Raw genomic sequence first — 16424 nt, 5'->3', positions numbered from 1 at the left:
CTTAAGAATTTATGACATTGTTGCTTTGGAAAGTTGAAAAAAACAAAACAAAACAAACTCTAACTATAAAATATAGATGTCATTTCTTATATTTATTCAACAACAAAATTTACTGTCTGCTGTGTACTGAGAAATTATGCTACATACTGGAAATAAAAAGAAAATACACTGTTCTGAAGAAAAGCAATCTAATGGAGTTGCTTTAGTCTAAACACTGAGGTTCCTGGAAAGCTAAACTGGTATACTTTTATTTTCCCAGTTAATTCACTTCATCCACTGCCCCAGTTCAGGTTTTCATCTTCCTCCATTCCTTATCCTTCTCATACTACTCATTCCTTATCCTACTCATATCGACACTGTATGTGGTTCCAGAGGCTGTAAATCTTAAGGGAGCAGAAAGCCTAATTTTTCTCTGCAGGAGCACCTGGTGAACTTGAACTTCTGACATTGCAGCCCAACGCATAACCCACTATGCTACCAGGGTCCCTTATTTATTTTTATTATTTGTATTGTTGTTAAGTGCTGTTCAGTCAGTTCTGACCCATAGCGGTCCTGTATTGGGTTTCCGAGGAGCGGCTGGTGAGCTTGAACTGCCAGCCTTGAAGTTCAAACCAACTTTTCAGTCAAGCGCATTAACCCACAGCATCCCGCCATAAATGTCTTCGAGTAGGTTCCACTAATAGCGACCCTATATAGGGTTTCTGAGAAGCGCCTGGTGGGTTTGAACCGCAGACCTGAGGTTAGCAATTCAGTGCTTACCTACAGCGCCACACCAGGAGTCCAATGGGAAGAAATGGTAAAATCATATAAGTACCCTGGTGTGGCGCTGTAGGATAAACACTGGACTGTGAACCACATGTTCGGTGGTTCAAACCCACCAGCGGATCCTCGGAAACCCTATAGGGGGTCGCTGTGAGTCGGAACCGAATGAGGGGACTTAACAACTGCTCAATCAACATTTGTTCATTGTTAACAACAAAGAAAACATAGCAGCCATCTTTCTGCTTCAAGTTATTCTCCATTAGCTTTTTATCTCTCCCCCCGTTAACAAACTTCTTTTGACATGTGTAAAAAACCGTATTTTTTCATGTTTCAGTCATGTTTTACATGAAAAGGTCACTACAAGCAAGAAAAACTTTGCAAAAATGTACATGAAGTAGCACCTTGACACGCTACTTGTTCAGTAAGAGTTGACAGAACTTTATGCCAGCTTGCGTCTTAAAAGCGACGCTCTTATAGGACTTCCTCAAGCATTCAAGGCGAATAACAATCTTAGGGGCAATGGACTAGTTGCTATTTCCGGGGCTCAGTTCAGCTCAACTCCACAGCTCATCTCCACAGCTGTCATCCGAAGGGACAATGACTTCCAACGTTCCGGTTTTTGTGTGCGCTGAGTCACGGCCGAAGGCTCCGATCAAGGTTGGAGGGGGAAACAAAACAAAACAAAACATGGCATAAATCGTGTGTGTGTATATGTGTAAAGTCTAGTAATTCATTTTCGCCACGCGCTTCCTGATTTCCTTAGTGAGGGAACTTTTTTCTCCCAGCGGCAATGGACTCGCCGGAACCTGCCTCAAATTAAGTCCGTGTACGTCATAAACGCGGCGCGGTAGTTCAGGAGCGCTTTTCCCGTCGTCCTCCGTTCTACTCTCCGCCTCTTCTTCCCTGTCCCGCCCACTCGAGGTTTCGAAGCGCTCCCTCATGCTCTGAGAATTCGGCCAGGCCGCGTGCCTTCCGTCCTTCCCTGTTTCCATTGGTTGGTTACCTGAGCGTGACTACTATTCTGATTCCTAATTGGCTAAAATCAGACGCGTCATCCGCAGCTAGGGGGCGGGGGAGGGACGAAATTGGCGTGAGGAAGAACGGATTGGGGGAGGGTTTCAGGCCTGTCCTCCGGAGCGGCTGCGGCAGCACTGCCGCCGGCCGCCACCGCCTCTGGAACGCGGAGGAGGAGGAGCAGCTCGAGGAGGAGGAGGAAGAGGTGGACCCTAGGGATAGGGATGCCTATCGTTCCGGCTTGGTGGTGAATGTTGAGGAGAGTCACGGTTGCTGCAGTTTGTACCGCTAAGAAGTTCTGGGGTGAGGCCGGGCGGGAGTTCGCGGCGCTGTGGAGAATCGAAGCACGGGGTCGGTGCGAAGACTCTGCTGCCTCCAGACCCTCTTCTCCTCCGACCATGCCTGGAAGGAACAAGGCGAAGTCTGCCTGCAGCTGTCCTGACCTGCAGCCCACTGGACAGGATTTGGGCGAGAGCGGCCGGGTTCCGCGCTTAGGAGCCGATGAGTCGGAGGAGGAGGGACGGAGGGGGTCTGTCAGTAATGCCGGAGACCCTGAGATCGTCAAGTCCCCCAGCGACCCCAAGCAATACCGGTGAGGGAGGAGGCTTGGGCTGCGAGAACAGGGTGCGGGCCTCTCTGTTGTTGCCGCCGTCACTTCTTATCTCCCGAAGGAGCGACAGGGGCAGACTTCCCAAGCCCAAAGCTTCTTGGGTGGAGATGGCAAGGACAGCTTGCAAGGGATGTCACCTAGACGAGTGGGAAAGGCTGCGTTTTACAGGACGTTCCAAGATGTCCGAATGGGAAGGGTCGATCGAGTACTTTTGACATTAGTTAGAGCGGGAAGGCAGGCGGGGGCGAGCGAGTCTCCGAGGAAAGGTGGAAGGCGCTGGAAGCTTTGATTTTGGAGGACGAGGCATCTGAGGGGCGTCGTCTCACTATTCACAAATAAGTGAGGGGCTCTTCTTAGGTGGGACAGGGATGGAGCGAGGGGGTGGAAGTTACGAGGGGGCGGTGGTGCTTTCAGTCAACACTTTGAATCCACGTTGGATTGTCTGCAGGGACAGTTGCCATCACTCGCATCTTAGGGTGCCCTCGTCCCACGAGGATGGATGGTGGCGAGGACTTGGGTCTCAGTGAGCAGGCCTGCTGGCGTTGTGGGTCAGGGATGGGGCTGCTAACCCGCAGGGTGGGTGGTTAAAGCCCACCAGCCCTCATCGAGAGGAAGACGAGGCTTTCTGCTTCTGTGAAGACTGACCTTCTGGGGAACCCTCTGTAGGGCGGCCCCTTTAGTAGGAATCAACTGGATGGCAGTGGCTTTGGTTTGGTTTGGGGTCTGATTTGGTTGAGCCATAAAAACTTAAGGTTTCTGTTCATCCTGAAATTCTCTGCTTTCGGTGTAAGCACGAATCCTCCAACCGCTCTAACTGGTTGGTGACTCAATCCCCACCTGAGTATCTGTCTCCGTTCGAGGTAGCTCGCTTCATAGAATGCCCTGACTGGTGTGTATTTTAAATAGAGATCATTTTGTAAGCTCTTACTGAATAGAGAGCTGAAGAAGGATTCTAGGTCCCAGTTGGTTATAACACCTGACGTTGTAACAGGACAGAACCTTAGAAAGAATATTTTCTGCTCCCCACCCCTATTTGACAGAAACTGAAAACCAGGTTGAGAAAGAAGTCACTTAGCCCAAAGTTTAAGACCGTTCCCATTTCTTCTTTCACTCCAAATCTAGAGATTAACAGTGCACAGCTCTTTACTATATTCTCAGCAGGGTCAACAGATAGCTGTTGTTGGACTAGATTTTCTCATCACATTGGTAGTTGTGTTGGTAAAATATAAATAGGCATGCAGAAAATTTGGTAAAAGGTGCTTAGCTTTTGCTTTCCAGATTAAAATGTTCAATAAAAGCTTCAGTTCTTCCCCCCCCCCCCCATATGTTTCACAATAAGCTAGTATTGAGAGTACTGTATATGCTTTGTATCCTACTATTCTGGTTTAGGTGTATTTCATTTAATGAACTCATTTTCAGCAAATTTGTTTGACTAATGCCATTAATCCCCTGTGTTTTAAATGTTGAGCTATCTTAAATCTTCTGAAATTTTGTGTTGTTACTTGCCATTGAGTTGGTTCTGACTCATAGTGGCTCTATAAAGGGTTTCTGAGGAGGGGGCTGGTGGGTTTGAACTGCCGATCTTGTGGCTTAAAGTACTGAGCTGATCAGACAGCCCCACCTAGGGAACTAGAATAACTTCATAAGTAACAATTTTTTTTTCCCCTTGGGCTCTGGACATAAAAATATGATTAACACAGTTCTTGCTGTCAGGGAACCTAAAATGTATCAGAGTAACACAGATACACTAAAAAAAAAAAAGTGAGGGCACTAAACTTTTCAGGAAGCTACAATGGTGTACTATATTGGGGAATAAAGTAAGGAATAGTAAATTTCACTAGGGAAGAAAGTTAGGAAAGACTTGGAGTGTTCTTTGAATAAGCTGTGTATTTTTACATTTCTGTCATTATGGTTAAATCAGTGTCCTTCGTGTGTGACTTTTTTATTTTAAAAGGAAGAGTTGACTAGAAAAGTCTTCTAGTAACCCTTTCTTTTTTCAAAAGATCAGGCGTACTTTTAACCTGTTTTATATACTAGGGTTCCAGTTAGACTTTTGAAGAAATGGTTTTGCAACTTTACAGGTGAAAAAAATCTAAGGATTAACCTGAAGTTAATTTCTGTAATTAGAAAGATATAAGGCATCTGCATGCCAAAATGCTAAATTATCATTGTAGGCCCCACTCAGATGTTTTCTCTCTGAAGTTTCCCCAGGCAAAATTAATTCCTCATTCACTATATGTAAGGAGCGCTGGTAGCATAGTGGTTATAAGTCGGGCTGGTAACTTCAAGGTCAGCAGTTCAAAACTACCAGATGTTCCACTGGAGAAAGATGAGACTTTCTGCTCCTGTAAAGATTTACAGCCTTGGCAGGCCTATGCAGGATCGCTATTGGTCAGAACCCACTCCACGGCACACCACCACCACTGTAGGTGCATTTTTATAGGACTTTGTACATGGTCCATTATAGTACATGTCACATCATATAATGTATTTATGAATGTGTGAATAAGCACTTGTTTAAAGGGATATTATGATGAAATAATGCCTTGAGTAATTTCTTTACCAGTCTGTATTAAAGCCTGTGGAATTTTACTTCTGTGTATCCATATGTGTAATTTATATTCAGTTCTTTTGAAATGTTGAGCATGCCTGCAGGGCATTTTACATACCTTTTTAAGGGTCCTGTATAAGTGCTCAGTAAGCATTGATGTCTTTCTCTTCTGGAAAAAATGAGGGACTCCCAAGATGGGCACTGTTTTTCATATCTTCATTAGTGTGTGTCCTGTTGAGTAAAAATTCTAAATGGACAGGACTTGTGATGGTGCATTCTTAAGTAGTAAGCTATTTTAGCAATGAATAACACTTTTAAAATAAGTGTAGAACACTTTTCATGCTTAAGTGTTTGTGAAAAGACCTCTATCTTTATGGGGAAGAAGAGAACATATGAAATGGTATCTATATATTCTGAAGGGCAAGCTCTTCTAATTTAAAATTTTGTCAGTCTGTACAAATGAGGATATGGTTACCTTGATAAGTTCTCAATATAGAAAACAGTGGGTGAATGCTGAAAAGGTAGACGTTATTTTATAACATTTTTTGTGTTGTATACTGTTGTGTTCTGATGAACCAGAAGATCACAGCCCTAGTGAGCAGCACATCTTTGAGAATACAAATGACTAATACCAGCTGGCCTCCAAATAGGAGTTGGGTGGCTCATTCTAAGCAGAAGCCTTAAGCAAATCTAAGAAGGCAGCTATATATCAGAAAGACTCCTGGTGTGGCACTATAGGATCAGCACTGGACTGTGAATCACAAGGTCAGTTCAAACCACAGCTGCTTTTCGAAAATCTTATACAGGGTCACTATGAATTGGAACCGACTGGACGGCACTTAAAAACAACATATATTAAGAAAGCAAAAGGACATTTTCTTTTGTATTGGCCAGGAAGAATGTGAGTTTACTTTTCAACTAAAACACCTGGGATAGTAATACTTTCATCAAACAAGTAAGACAGTTTTTATTTGTATTTATAAAAACCCAAATCAAAACCATTGCTGTAGAGGAGATTCTGACTCATGGTGACCCCACATGCTACAGATAGAATTGCTCCTTAGAGTTTTCTTGGCTTAATCTTTTTATAAGCAGGTCTCCAGACCTTTTTTCCATGTTACTACTGGTTGGCTTTAAACCAATAGCTTTTAGGTTAGCAGTTGAATGTAAACGTTTGCGTCAACCAGGGAATTTGTATAGAGCCACATTAATGATATGAACATAGAATTTTAGTGATCCAAGAGCATTCATGTGCTTACTCTTATCCCTACAATTCTTGGATTTTACATGAGTTTGTCTTTGAGTTGAATTTGTACATAAGTTGGAACAGTTAGGTGTTTTTTATATCTAATTTCAGTCAAGTGTTTGTCGTATACGAGAGGGCTTCAAAAAGTTAATGGGGAAATCCATTATCTTTAATTTCATTTTCCCACGAACCTTTGAAGTTCATTTGTATAGTATATAGTGTACCTTTTTATCCATAAGAAACATCAAAGAAACATTTCCAGATACACTGAAACATCTGTAATATAATAATACAACAATAATAATATGTTAATGTATATTGCAAAGTAGTTACTGTTATTATGAACCATTTGTACATACCTCAAAATTTTAATATTATAGGCTTTCTGGGCTTGGGTTTTTTTAATATGTAAGTCAGATGCTCCTAACTCCAGGACTGCTTGTATATATAAATTCTAGGTTCTTGACACCATCTAATCTCTTGAATGCAAAATCTGATAACTAAATACAAAAAAACCTGATTTTGGTTGTACTTTTTTTGTTTTGTATATAACATAGACCTGATGTGAGATCATTTAACAAGTGAGTGCTTTTAAGGCTAAAATACATTAAATCATCTGATTAGTAATATGACTTTAATAAACATACCTTTTTCTGTTATTCTTTAGACTGATTTCTTCAATGTGGGCTGATGGACTGTTAAGAATGAAAAGGACATATATTATTATTATTAACAAAAGTGTTGCTTTTGGAAATAAGCAATTTTGAAAAGAGCTCTATTATCGAAGAACTGAATGATGTTAAGAGTGCTCTTGCTTTTAAGGAGATCATAATCTAAAGTGGTGAATTCAAGCAGATACGGAAGCTAAAATGTGAATGTACTGAATAAGTACTAGATACTACTAAGATTGTCTAGTTAGACTAAGATAGTTGTTGTTAAGTGCCATCAAGCTGGTTCAGACTCAGCGACCCTATATAGATAAGGTTTCTGAGATAGAGATATGTGTAAAGTATGCATTTTTGGTTTTCTGTGTTGTGTCATCTGCATATCTTGAGCAGGTTAATTAATCTGTCTAAGGCTAAGGAACTTTAAGAACACAAAAAATAGAGCAACCTATAAACAACTGAAAAGAGACAGTTGGGAATGGGGGAAAGCAGATGATAACGACCCTTTTTATTATTATTATTATTTGTTTTTATTGTGAATTGAGTGAAAGTTTACAGGGAAGATCATCAGTTTTACATTCAACAATTCATACAACTTGTTTCATCACAATGATTGCAATCCCACCATTTACCACCATCAGTTAACAGTATTTCTCTCTATTCACTGTAGCTCTTTTTTTTTAAACACCCAGGCATATATAATTATATAAACAAGTCTGTCTCCTGGCCATTGTCTCTTAGTCCCTCTCTTCCCATGAATCTAAGTCCTCAGCCGTTCCCCCTCTCCACTGCCCCATCCCTGCCTCCATCTCTGGTGTCCCTGCTTCTCTGGGTAAGGTCCCGCATTCCACTTGTGCTTTTCTTCCTTGATAGTTCTAGGGTCCTTTGTTTCTGGACTGTAAGATTAACTGCTTCCCCATTTTTGTTACAAAATTACTGCCTTTACAGTTGTGACAGTTGCAGTTAGTCATGATAACAATTACTATGAATCGTAGAATCTATTCCCATCTCTTTTAACCAGACCCATCTAGACATGATGTAAACTATTCAGTGGGGACTCTTTCTTCCCCCACACACTCTTAAACTGAACTCCCTCTTGAAATCTTGTAAGCCAGTCATTTCATGCCTTTATCACCCCCTCATTTTAGGTAGCCAATGTCTAATTTGCCTGTCCCTATCTACTCTGTATACAGAGGGCATAGAATTGATACTTGATGTGAAGACTCCTTCCCTCTCTGTTGGTATTGAGAGTTACTACCTCCATGAGTATAGGTCAGGTTCATCAAATTGTAGCACTTTATCCTTATTTCCTTTAGCCATTTTTTTTTTTTTTTAATCTTCCTCTAGTTGAGTGCTGATTATCAAGCCTTTGAGGCTAGGTCAAATAGGTACTATCTGCAAGTTTGGGTGTTCTTGTGCATCTCTCTTCACTTCATATCAGCTGGATACTTCAATTTCAACTCTAGCCCTCTGTGGCTATGTCCTTGTCCATGACTCAGGTGTCCCCAGTTCTCACCACACTTTGGACCAACCAGCCCTTCCTCTTCTCTCTCTCATCTCCAGGTCAACAGGAATCAATGGAATGTGGTTGAACTCAGCCTGTTTCTTCATTGCTGCCTTTCTTCCTCTTCCACTCACCAGTAGACCAATGTGGTTGCCAGCAAGCTTACATGCCTGCTCATGTGCTTCCTTTTGAGTTTCAGTCTTAGAGGGGGAGTTTGTCCTGAAGGAACTTGATTGCTTGTCTTGATGGGTTCCTGGTGAACAGCTTGCTTATTCTTGTAGTAGCCAATCATACTGCCATTTTTGTTTTGGGTATTTCCTGATGATCTTCTTTGAAGATGTATCTTCTGTTGCTCTAGCTGTTCCATGCTAGTTTACTTGTCCTTTCTAGTGGGAATGTCCCATCTCAGAAGGCTCTGGATGGGACTCAGTATTCCACCTAATGTCCTATACTTTGCAAAGGCTCTGGAAGAGGCCTATTTCACTGGGCAAGTTCTAGAACTCCTTTTAGGTATTCCAATCAGTTATAGGCTGAAGATGGGCTTACAAGTTTTCTGTAATCATGTTTCCAACATTCCTTTCTGTATCACTCAAGGGTCTATTTTACAATAGTAGGCAAGGGAAACTAATATTCATAAGACAGTCAAGCATCTTACTATGATTTTCCCTTTTCAAACTATGCCTACATCCCTGTATCACAGAGCCCTCCCTATTGTTCCAAGGTTGAGTATGCATCACTATTTACGTCTGTCCCACTTAGCCCGTCCATGCAAACATGTCTCAGTGTTCCCCTATCTACCTTGTTCTTCCTCCTCACCTTCTTTTTTGCCCTCCCCAATACCCAAACTATGATGTGTCTTCCCCCTACCCTGTGCTCTACCATCACCTCCCTCCACCTCTCCCTAAACCCCTCACCCCAACCCCATCATTGTGGTTACCTTATATTTCATCAACTTTTCCCTCCATTTAAGATAATCTATTTTATCCTGTAATCTACCTGATCTTTTCACCACCTGGATCTCTGTTCATCTGTGTTTACCTTCTTTCACATTTTAATAGTTTTGATCATAGACTGACCTCCCAGATCCTCTGAATTTGTTCTTATAGTTTTATTCTGTTCTCTACTCTTCCATTTGTCGATTGAGTTCTGGGTGATGCTGCCATGTACATCAATCTCTGGTTGTCTGTTCTTGTTGGTTCTCGGTCCGCAGAATTCCCTTTAGGATGTTTTGTAACACAGGGTTGGCTTTGGCAAAATCCCTTAGCCTCTGTTTATCCTGGATGTTTTGATTGTACCATCATATTTGATTGGCAGCTTTGCTGGGTAGAGGATTCTTGGGTGGAAGTTTGTTTTTTTCTTTCAGGGTTTTATATATGTCTCCCCATTGCCTTCTTGCCTGCATGGTTTCTTTTGAGAGATCTGAGCTTAATCTGATTTGCTTGCCTTTGTATGTTACACTTCTCTTTTCCCTAGCTGCTTTCAGGATTCTGTCCTTATCTTTGATTTTGGAGAGCTTGATTATGATATGTCTTGGTGATTGCCTTTTAGTGACCTTCCTGGGGTTCATTGAGCTTCTTGAGTGCTTATCTTTACACTTTTCAGGATGTTAGGGAAATTTTCTTCCAGAAGCTCTTCAACTATCTCCTCTGTGGACTTGTGTGATCCTTCCTGTTCTGGAATGTGGATAATTCTTAAGTTATTCCTCTTTATGTTGTCGAACATGAGTCTTAGATCTTCTTCAGATCTTTTTAATCCTTTTTAAAATTTTTTCTTCTAAATAGTATTGAGAGATTTATCTTCCAGCTCACTAGTTCTGGCTTCTATCTCTTCAGTTCTGCTCCTTTGCCCTTCCACTGTATTGTCTGTTTCTGATACTCTATTATTAATCATTTGGACTTCTTTCTGACTTCTTCCTTATTTTTCTCAACGCCATTGTATAGTGTTTTGATACTTTTTATAATCATTTTTCTGAATTCCTTTTCAGGCATTTCCAAAGCCTGTCCTCCATCCAGTATGGAGTGTAAGATTGTCTCAGTCACTTTATCTCATTTCTGGACATGTGCTGGTATGGTCATCTGTTTCTGGTTTTTGGGCATATTCAGTAGTTAGCTGTGGCCTTAATACTTAGATGGGTTTGTTTTTTGACATTTTTTTATGCTTTCTGATTGCCTCTAGGTAGATATCAGGAGATGGGCTTCCCTTTTCTATCTTCTTCCTGAGAAATTTCAAGATGCCACTCTTGGTCATTATGATATAACTCAGGATTTAATTTTCAGCCTGTTTCCTTTTTTTAAAGTTTTTATTGTGAATTATGTGATAGTTTACATGGGAGAACATTAGCTGTACATTCATCCTATTGTATATCATTTCATTACCATGATTACAGTCTCCTCCATGCACCATCAAACAACCAAAGGGTATACCCCGCAATGCAGGTTAGTTTTAATTGGAAACTGTTTCTTTAAAATTTGAGGATATCTGTATGCATGCATAATAGAACCCTCTGGGGGTGGGGTGTCCACTTGCTCAGGCACCCCCTCTAGTCACCAGAATGAAGGTGCACAGACAGCGAGAGACCAATGAACAGATAGAAAAAAAAACCAATGACCACACCTTTATCTCTGCGGTTCTGTCAGGCGTCCATGGCTGCTCTGATCATTCCCCCATTCAATCTTACCCAAGATGGCTGCTCAGGGAGCTGCTGAGCACCTTGGATTAGAAAGCACTTGATTTCTTGCTTCTGTTACAAATTCCACTGGCTATATAAGCCTTCCAATTTTCTGAATATTCCTTTATATGTGGTTCAGAGTTCTGGGACCGTCCTCTGAGCTTGCTTGGTCCTGTATTCTGTGTTGTTGCTGATGGAGCTCCTCACTGCACTTCTACCCTATCCACCATCTTGTTTGTTCTCTTAGTTTTAAATGAAGAACCAGTGGTGTAATATATTTTAAGCAAGGAGTAATTGTTACAAAATACTGAGAGGTCAGGTAACACATGAACTGATACAGCCATTTGGAAATGTTGTTGTTAAGCACCTGAAATCATTTGACTCATAGTGACTCCATATAGTCTTTTGAGGAGCAGCTTTTGGTTCAAACCAATCTTGCCATTGAATGCATATCCTACAGTGCTACATCAGGACTCCACCCTATGCAGAACTGAAGGAAACTTTACCTGGTCCTGCACAGTTGTTAATGTTTAAGCCCACTGGTTGTAGCCACTATGTCAAAATCCATCTCACTGGGAGTCTACCTCTTTTTCCATGGACTCTCTACTTTGCCAAGCATAATATCCTTTTCTAGGGACTGGTCCCTTTTGATGACATGTCCAGAGTACATGACAGGAAGTTATCACCATCCTCACTTCTAAGGAACATTCTGACTTTACTTCTTTCAAGACAGATTTGTCTGGCAGAAATTTAAGACTTTCAATTTATTCACCAACACCATAATTCAGGTGTTTCAATTCTTCTCCTGCTTAACTAATTCATTGTGCAACATTCTTATGCATATGAGGCAATTGTAAATACCATGGCTTAGGTCAGCCAGTCTTCCTTATTCATTGTCCAGCTTTCCCATGCATATAAGGCAATTGCAAATATGTCCTGGGTCTGGCCCACCTTTGTCCTCAAAGTGACATGTTTGCCCTTTAATGCTTTAAAGAGGTCTTTTGTAGAAGATTTGCCTAATGCAGTGTGTCATTTAGTTTCTTGACAGCTGCTCCTATAAGCATTGATAGTGGAAACAAGCAAAGTGCTGGCTATTATTCAGTGTCAATTCTGTACCAGGCACTTAGCTAAGCTCTCACACTCATTCATGTAACCATTATAACAACTTTGTTGTTGTTGTGAAGTGCCGGCGAGTCGATTCTGACCCATAGCAACCCTGTATAGGGTTTCCAAGGAGCAGCTGGTAAGCTTGAACCACTGACATTGCATTTCAAACGACTTTGCAGTCTGATGCATTAACCCACAGCACTACACAAGGTGATTGAAAATATCATGCTTAGGGTCATTGGTACCTTAGTCTTCAAAGTGTGATATCTTTGCTCTTTAGCACTTTAAAAAAGGTCTTGTGCAGAGGACTTGCCCAATGAAATACTTCAATTGATTTCTTCAGTGCTTCTTCCATGAACAGTGATTGTGGATTCAAGTAAAATGAAATCCTTATGACTTTAGTCATTTCTCCATTTATCACAATGTTGTATAATGGTCTAGTTGTGAGGATTTTTGTTTTCTTTACATTGAGTTATAATCCTTACTGGACTGTATTCTTTGATTTTCATCAGTTAAGTTTTTCTTGTTCTTTTTGCTTTCAGCAAACAAGATTATGTCATCAGCATATTTCAGGTTGTTTATGAGCGTTCTATCCTGATGCCTTTCTTCTTCATATAGTCTAGTTTCTCAGATTATTTGCTTAGCACACAGATTAAATAGTATGGTGAAAGGATACTACCCTGATCCACACCTTCCCTAATTTTAAACCATGTAGTATTCCCTTGTTCTGTTTGAATTACTGTTTCTTCTATGTACAGGTTCCACATGAACTCAATGAAGTGTTCTGGAATTCCCATTCTTCTCAGTGTTATCCATTACTTGTTGTTATCTACACAGTCAAATGCCTTTGCATAGTCAATAAAATACAAGTAAATATCTTTCTGGTATTCTTTGCTTTCAGCCAAGATCCACCTGATGTCAGCATTGAGATCCCTTTTTCCATGTCCTATTTTGTATCCAGCTTGAATTTATGGCAGCTCCCTGTTGATGTACTGCTGCAACCTTTTTTGGATGCTCTTCAGCAAAATTTTACTTGCATGTGATATTCGTGACAATGTTCAATAATTTCTACATTCTGTGGGTCATCTTTCTTAGGAATTGGCACAAATATGGCTCTCTTCCAATCTGTTGGCCAGATACTTGTCTTCCACATTTCTTGGCATAAACTAGTGAATGTTTCCAGTGCTGTATCAGTTTGTTGAAACATTTCCAATCATACTTTGTCATTTCCTGTTGTCTTGTTGGCTTTTGTTTATCCCTAATGCCTTGAATGCAATTTGGATTTCTTCCTTCAGTACCAACAGTTCTTGATTATATACCACATCTCAAAATGTTTGGATATCAACTGATTGTTTTTGGTACAGTGACTATATATTCCTTCCATTTCCTTTTGATGCTTCCTGCATTGAGAAGTATTTTGCCCATGATTGTTGTTGTTAGTACCATTAAGTCAGTTCTGCCTCGTAGAGATCCTGTATAAGGTTTCCAAGGAGTGGCTGGTGAGTTTGAACTGCCAACCTTGTTAGCAAGTCCAGTGCTTATCCTACAGTGCCATACCAGGACACCTATAGAATCCTTCAATATTGCACGTTTAGGCTTGAATTTTTTTTCTTCAGTTCTTTCAATGTGTTCTTTGCATGTTTCATTGTAATACTCTTATCTTCTTAAGCTGCCTTTTGAAATTTTATGTTCAATTCTTTTACTTCATCATTTCTTCCATTGGATTTAGTTGTTCTCTATTCAAGAGCAAGTTTCAGAGCCTTTCCATATATCTCTTTGGTATTTTCTTTCTTTCCTGCCCTTTTAATGACCTTTTACTTTCTTCATGTACTATGTTCTTGATGTCATCCTACAACTTGTCTGGTCTTTGGTCATCAGTGTTCAGTACATCAGATCTGTTCTTGAGATGGTCTCCAAATTCAGGTGGGATATCCTGAAGGTATTATTTGGACTCTTATGGACTTGTTTTAATTTTCTTTAGCTTTAATCTGATCTTGCATATGAGTACTTGATGGTCGCTCCATAGTTGGCCCCTCTTGTTTTGGCTGATGATACCATCCTCTCTTTCCACAGTTGTTATCAATTTGATTCTTAGGTATTGCATCTTGCAAAAAGAAAATTATTGTTGTTGTTACCTGTTGTCAAGTCAGTTCCTGCTCATAGCAGCCCTACATAGGGTTTCCAAGGAAAAGCTGGTGGGTTTGAATCAACCTTGCACTCCAATGCTTATCCTGAGCACCACACCAGGACACTGTCCCTGATCAAATCAGCTTTGACGACATGGTAGGGAGGCAGAAGCTAGATACAGTGAGTTAGGGAGTGAATAGAAAATGAAAAATTTTAGGTGGTAAGGTAGACATTTTCAAGAAGTTTGGTATTAAATGGGAGATGAAAAAGGTTATAGGATAAAGCAGTACAGAGTGTCAAGGGAGAGATTTTTTTCAAGATGTAAAAGAATTGAATAAATTTATTGTTTGAGAAAAAAAGAGGGAGGGTTGAAGATATAGGAGGTAATGGATAGAGCAAGGTTATTATATAATAGTGAGGTGACAGACTCAAGAACATACATGGAGGGACTGGTAGAAATTTCTTAGTTTTTAAAAACAATTGCTTGATTTTTAGAAAAAAATGAGTATGAACAGAAGAAATAAGAATACAAATAGTAATAGTATATACAGTGAGATTATAGTATTTAATTCTTGTAGAAACTAGTGATGCTTTTTTCATAGTAAGCCCTTAAATGTTGTTGTAAATAATTCTCAGTATTTATTCACCCAAAATAAAGCTTTTTGTATGGACAGAAATAATTAGGAATTGTATATCTGGGGAAAGAAAGGATAGATTTGTTATTCGTATTATTTACTTTCCAATAATTAAAAACATAATCAAATAGTGATCTAAAAAAAGTAATATATGGTCATTGTAGGAAATTTAGTTAGCAAAAAGAACGTAAGAAATTTCCCTGATTGTTTACCTAACTTTGTTGTTGTTAGATGCCATTGAATAAGTACTGACACATAGCGACTGTGTACAACAGAACAAAATACCGCCTGGTCCTAGGCCAGCTTCACAATTGTTGCCTGCTTGACTCATCAATGCAGCCAATTTGCCAGTCCATCTTGTTAGGAGTTGTTCTCTTTTTGTCTGATCCTTCACCGTACCAAACATGATAGATATCCTTTTCCAGCGACTGATTCCTCCTGACAATATGTCTGAAGTATGAGAGTTGAAGTTTGGCCATCCTGGCATCCAAAGAGCCCTCTGGCTGCACTTTTTTCCAACACAGATCTCTTGGTTCTTTTGGCAGCACATGGCACTTTCAATATTCTCCTCCAACACCATAACTCAAAAGCATCAATTTTTCTGTGGTCTTCCTTGTTCATTGTCCAGCTTTTGCATGCATATGAGGTTATTGAAAATACCATGACTTGGGTCAGGTTCACCATAGTCCTCAAGCTGACATCTTTGCTCTTTAACACTTCAAAAGGTCTTGTGCAGCAGATTTGCCTAATGTAATACGTCGTCTGATTTCTTGACTGCTGCTTCCATGAGTTTTGATAGTTGATCCGAGAAGAATGAAGTCCTTAACAACTTGAGTCTTTTCTCCATTGATAAGAATGTTGTTTATTGGTCCACTGGTGAGGATTTTTGTTTTCTTTACATTGAGGTGTAATCCATACGGAAGGCTGTTTTCTTTGATCTTCATCAGTTAAATATTTTAAGTCCTCTTCACTTTCAGCAAGCAAGGTTGTATCATCTGCATATCGCAGGTTGTTAATGAGTCTTCTAATTATGATGCCACATTTTTCTTCATATAAACCAGCTTCTCGGATTATTTGCTCAGCATACAAGTTGAATAAATATGGTGAAAGAATACAACCCTGTTGCACACTTTTCCTAATTTTAAACCAGTTTCACATGTTCTGTTTGAACAACTACCTCTTGATCCATGTACAGCTTCTTCATGAGCACTATTAAGTGTTCAGGAATATTCAAGACTTTGCAATCTTGTCCATAGCTTGTCATGATCCACACAATAAGCACATATAAACATCTTTCTAGTCTTCTGTGCTTTCAGCCAAGGTCCATTGGACATCAGCTGTGATATCCCTCGTTCCATGTTCTCTTCTTTTTTTTTTTTTAATTTAAGGTTTTTATTGTGGATTGAGTGAAAGTTTACAGGGCACATCATCAGTTTTACATTCAACAATTCATATAACTTGTTTCATTACATTGATTATAATCCCCTCCATAAACCATCAGTTAAAAGTATTTCTCTTTATCCACGTTAGCTTTT

At 40.1% G+C, this 16424-nt stretch overlaps 1 protein-coding gene across 1 annotated transcript in view; it reads left to right on the top strand.

Moving 5' to 3' along the window:
• Positions 1-2027: 2027 nt before the first annotated feature.
• NRD1 (nardilysin (N-arginine dibasic convertase)) overlaps positions 2028-16424 on the top strand; it is a 137919-nt gene continuing 123522 nt past the window's right edge. The window contains exon 1 of the mRNA XM_006839860.1: positions 2028-2368. Within this exon, the coding sequence (XP_006839923.1) occupies positions 2028-2368 (341 nt within the window). The remainder of the gene's footprint in view (positions 2369-16424) is intronic.

The sequence above is a fragment of the Chrysochloris asiatica genome, unplaced genomic scaffold, assembly GCF_000296735.1.
Source record: "Chrysochloris asiatica unplaced genomic scaffold, ChrAsi1.0 scaffold00026, whole genome shotgun sequence".
NCBI classification, from domain to species: domain Eukaryota; kingdom Metazoa; phylum Chordata; class Mammalia; order Afrosoricida; family Chrysochloridae; genus Chrysochloris; species Chrysochloris asiatica.
This window is presented reverse-complemented; position numbering and strand designations above follow the sequence as displayed.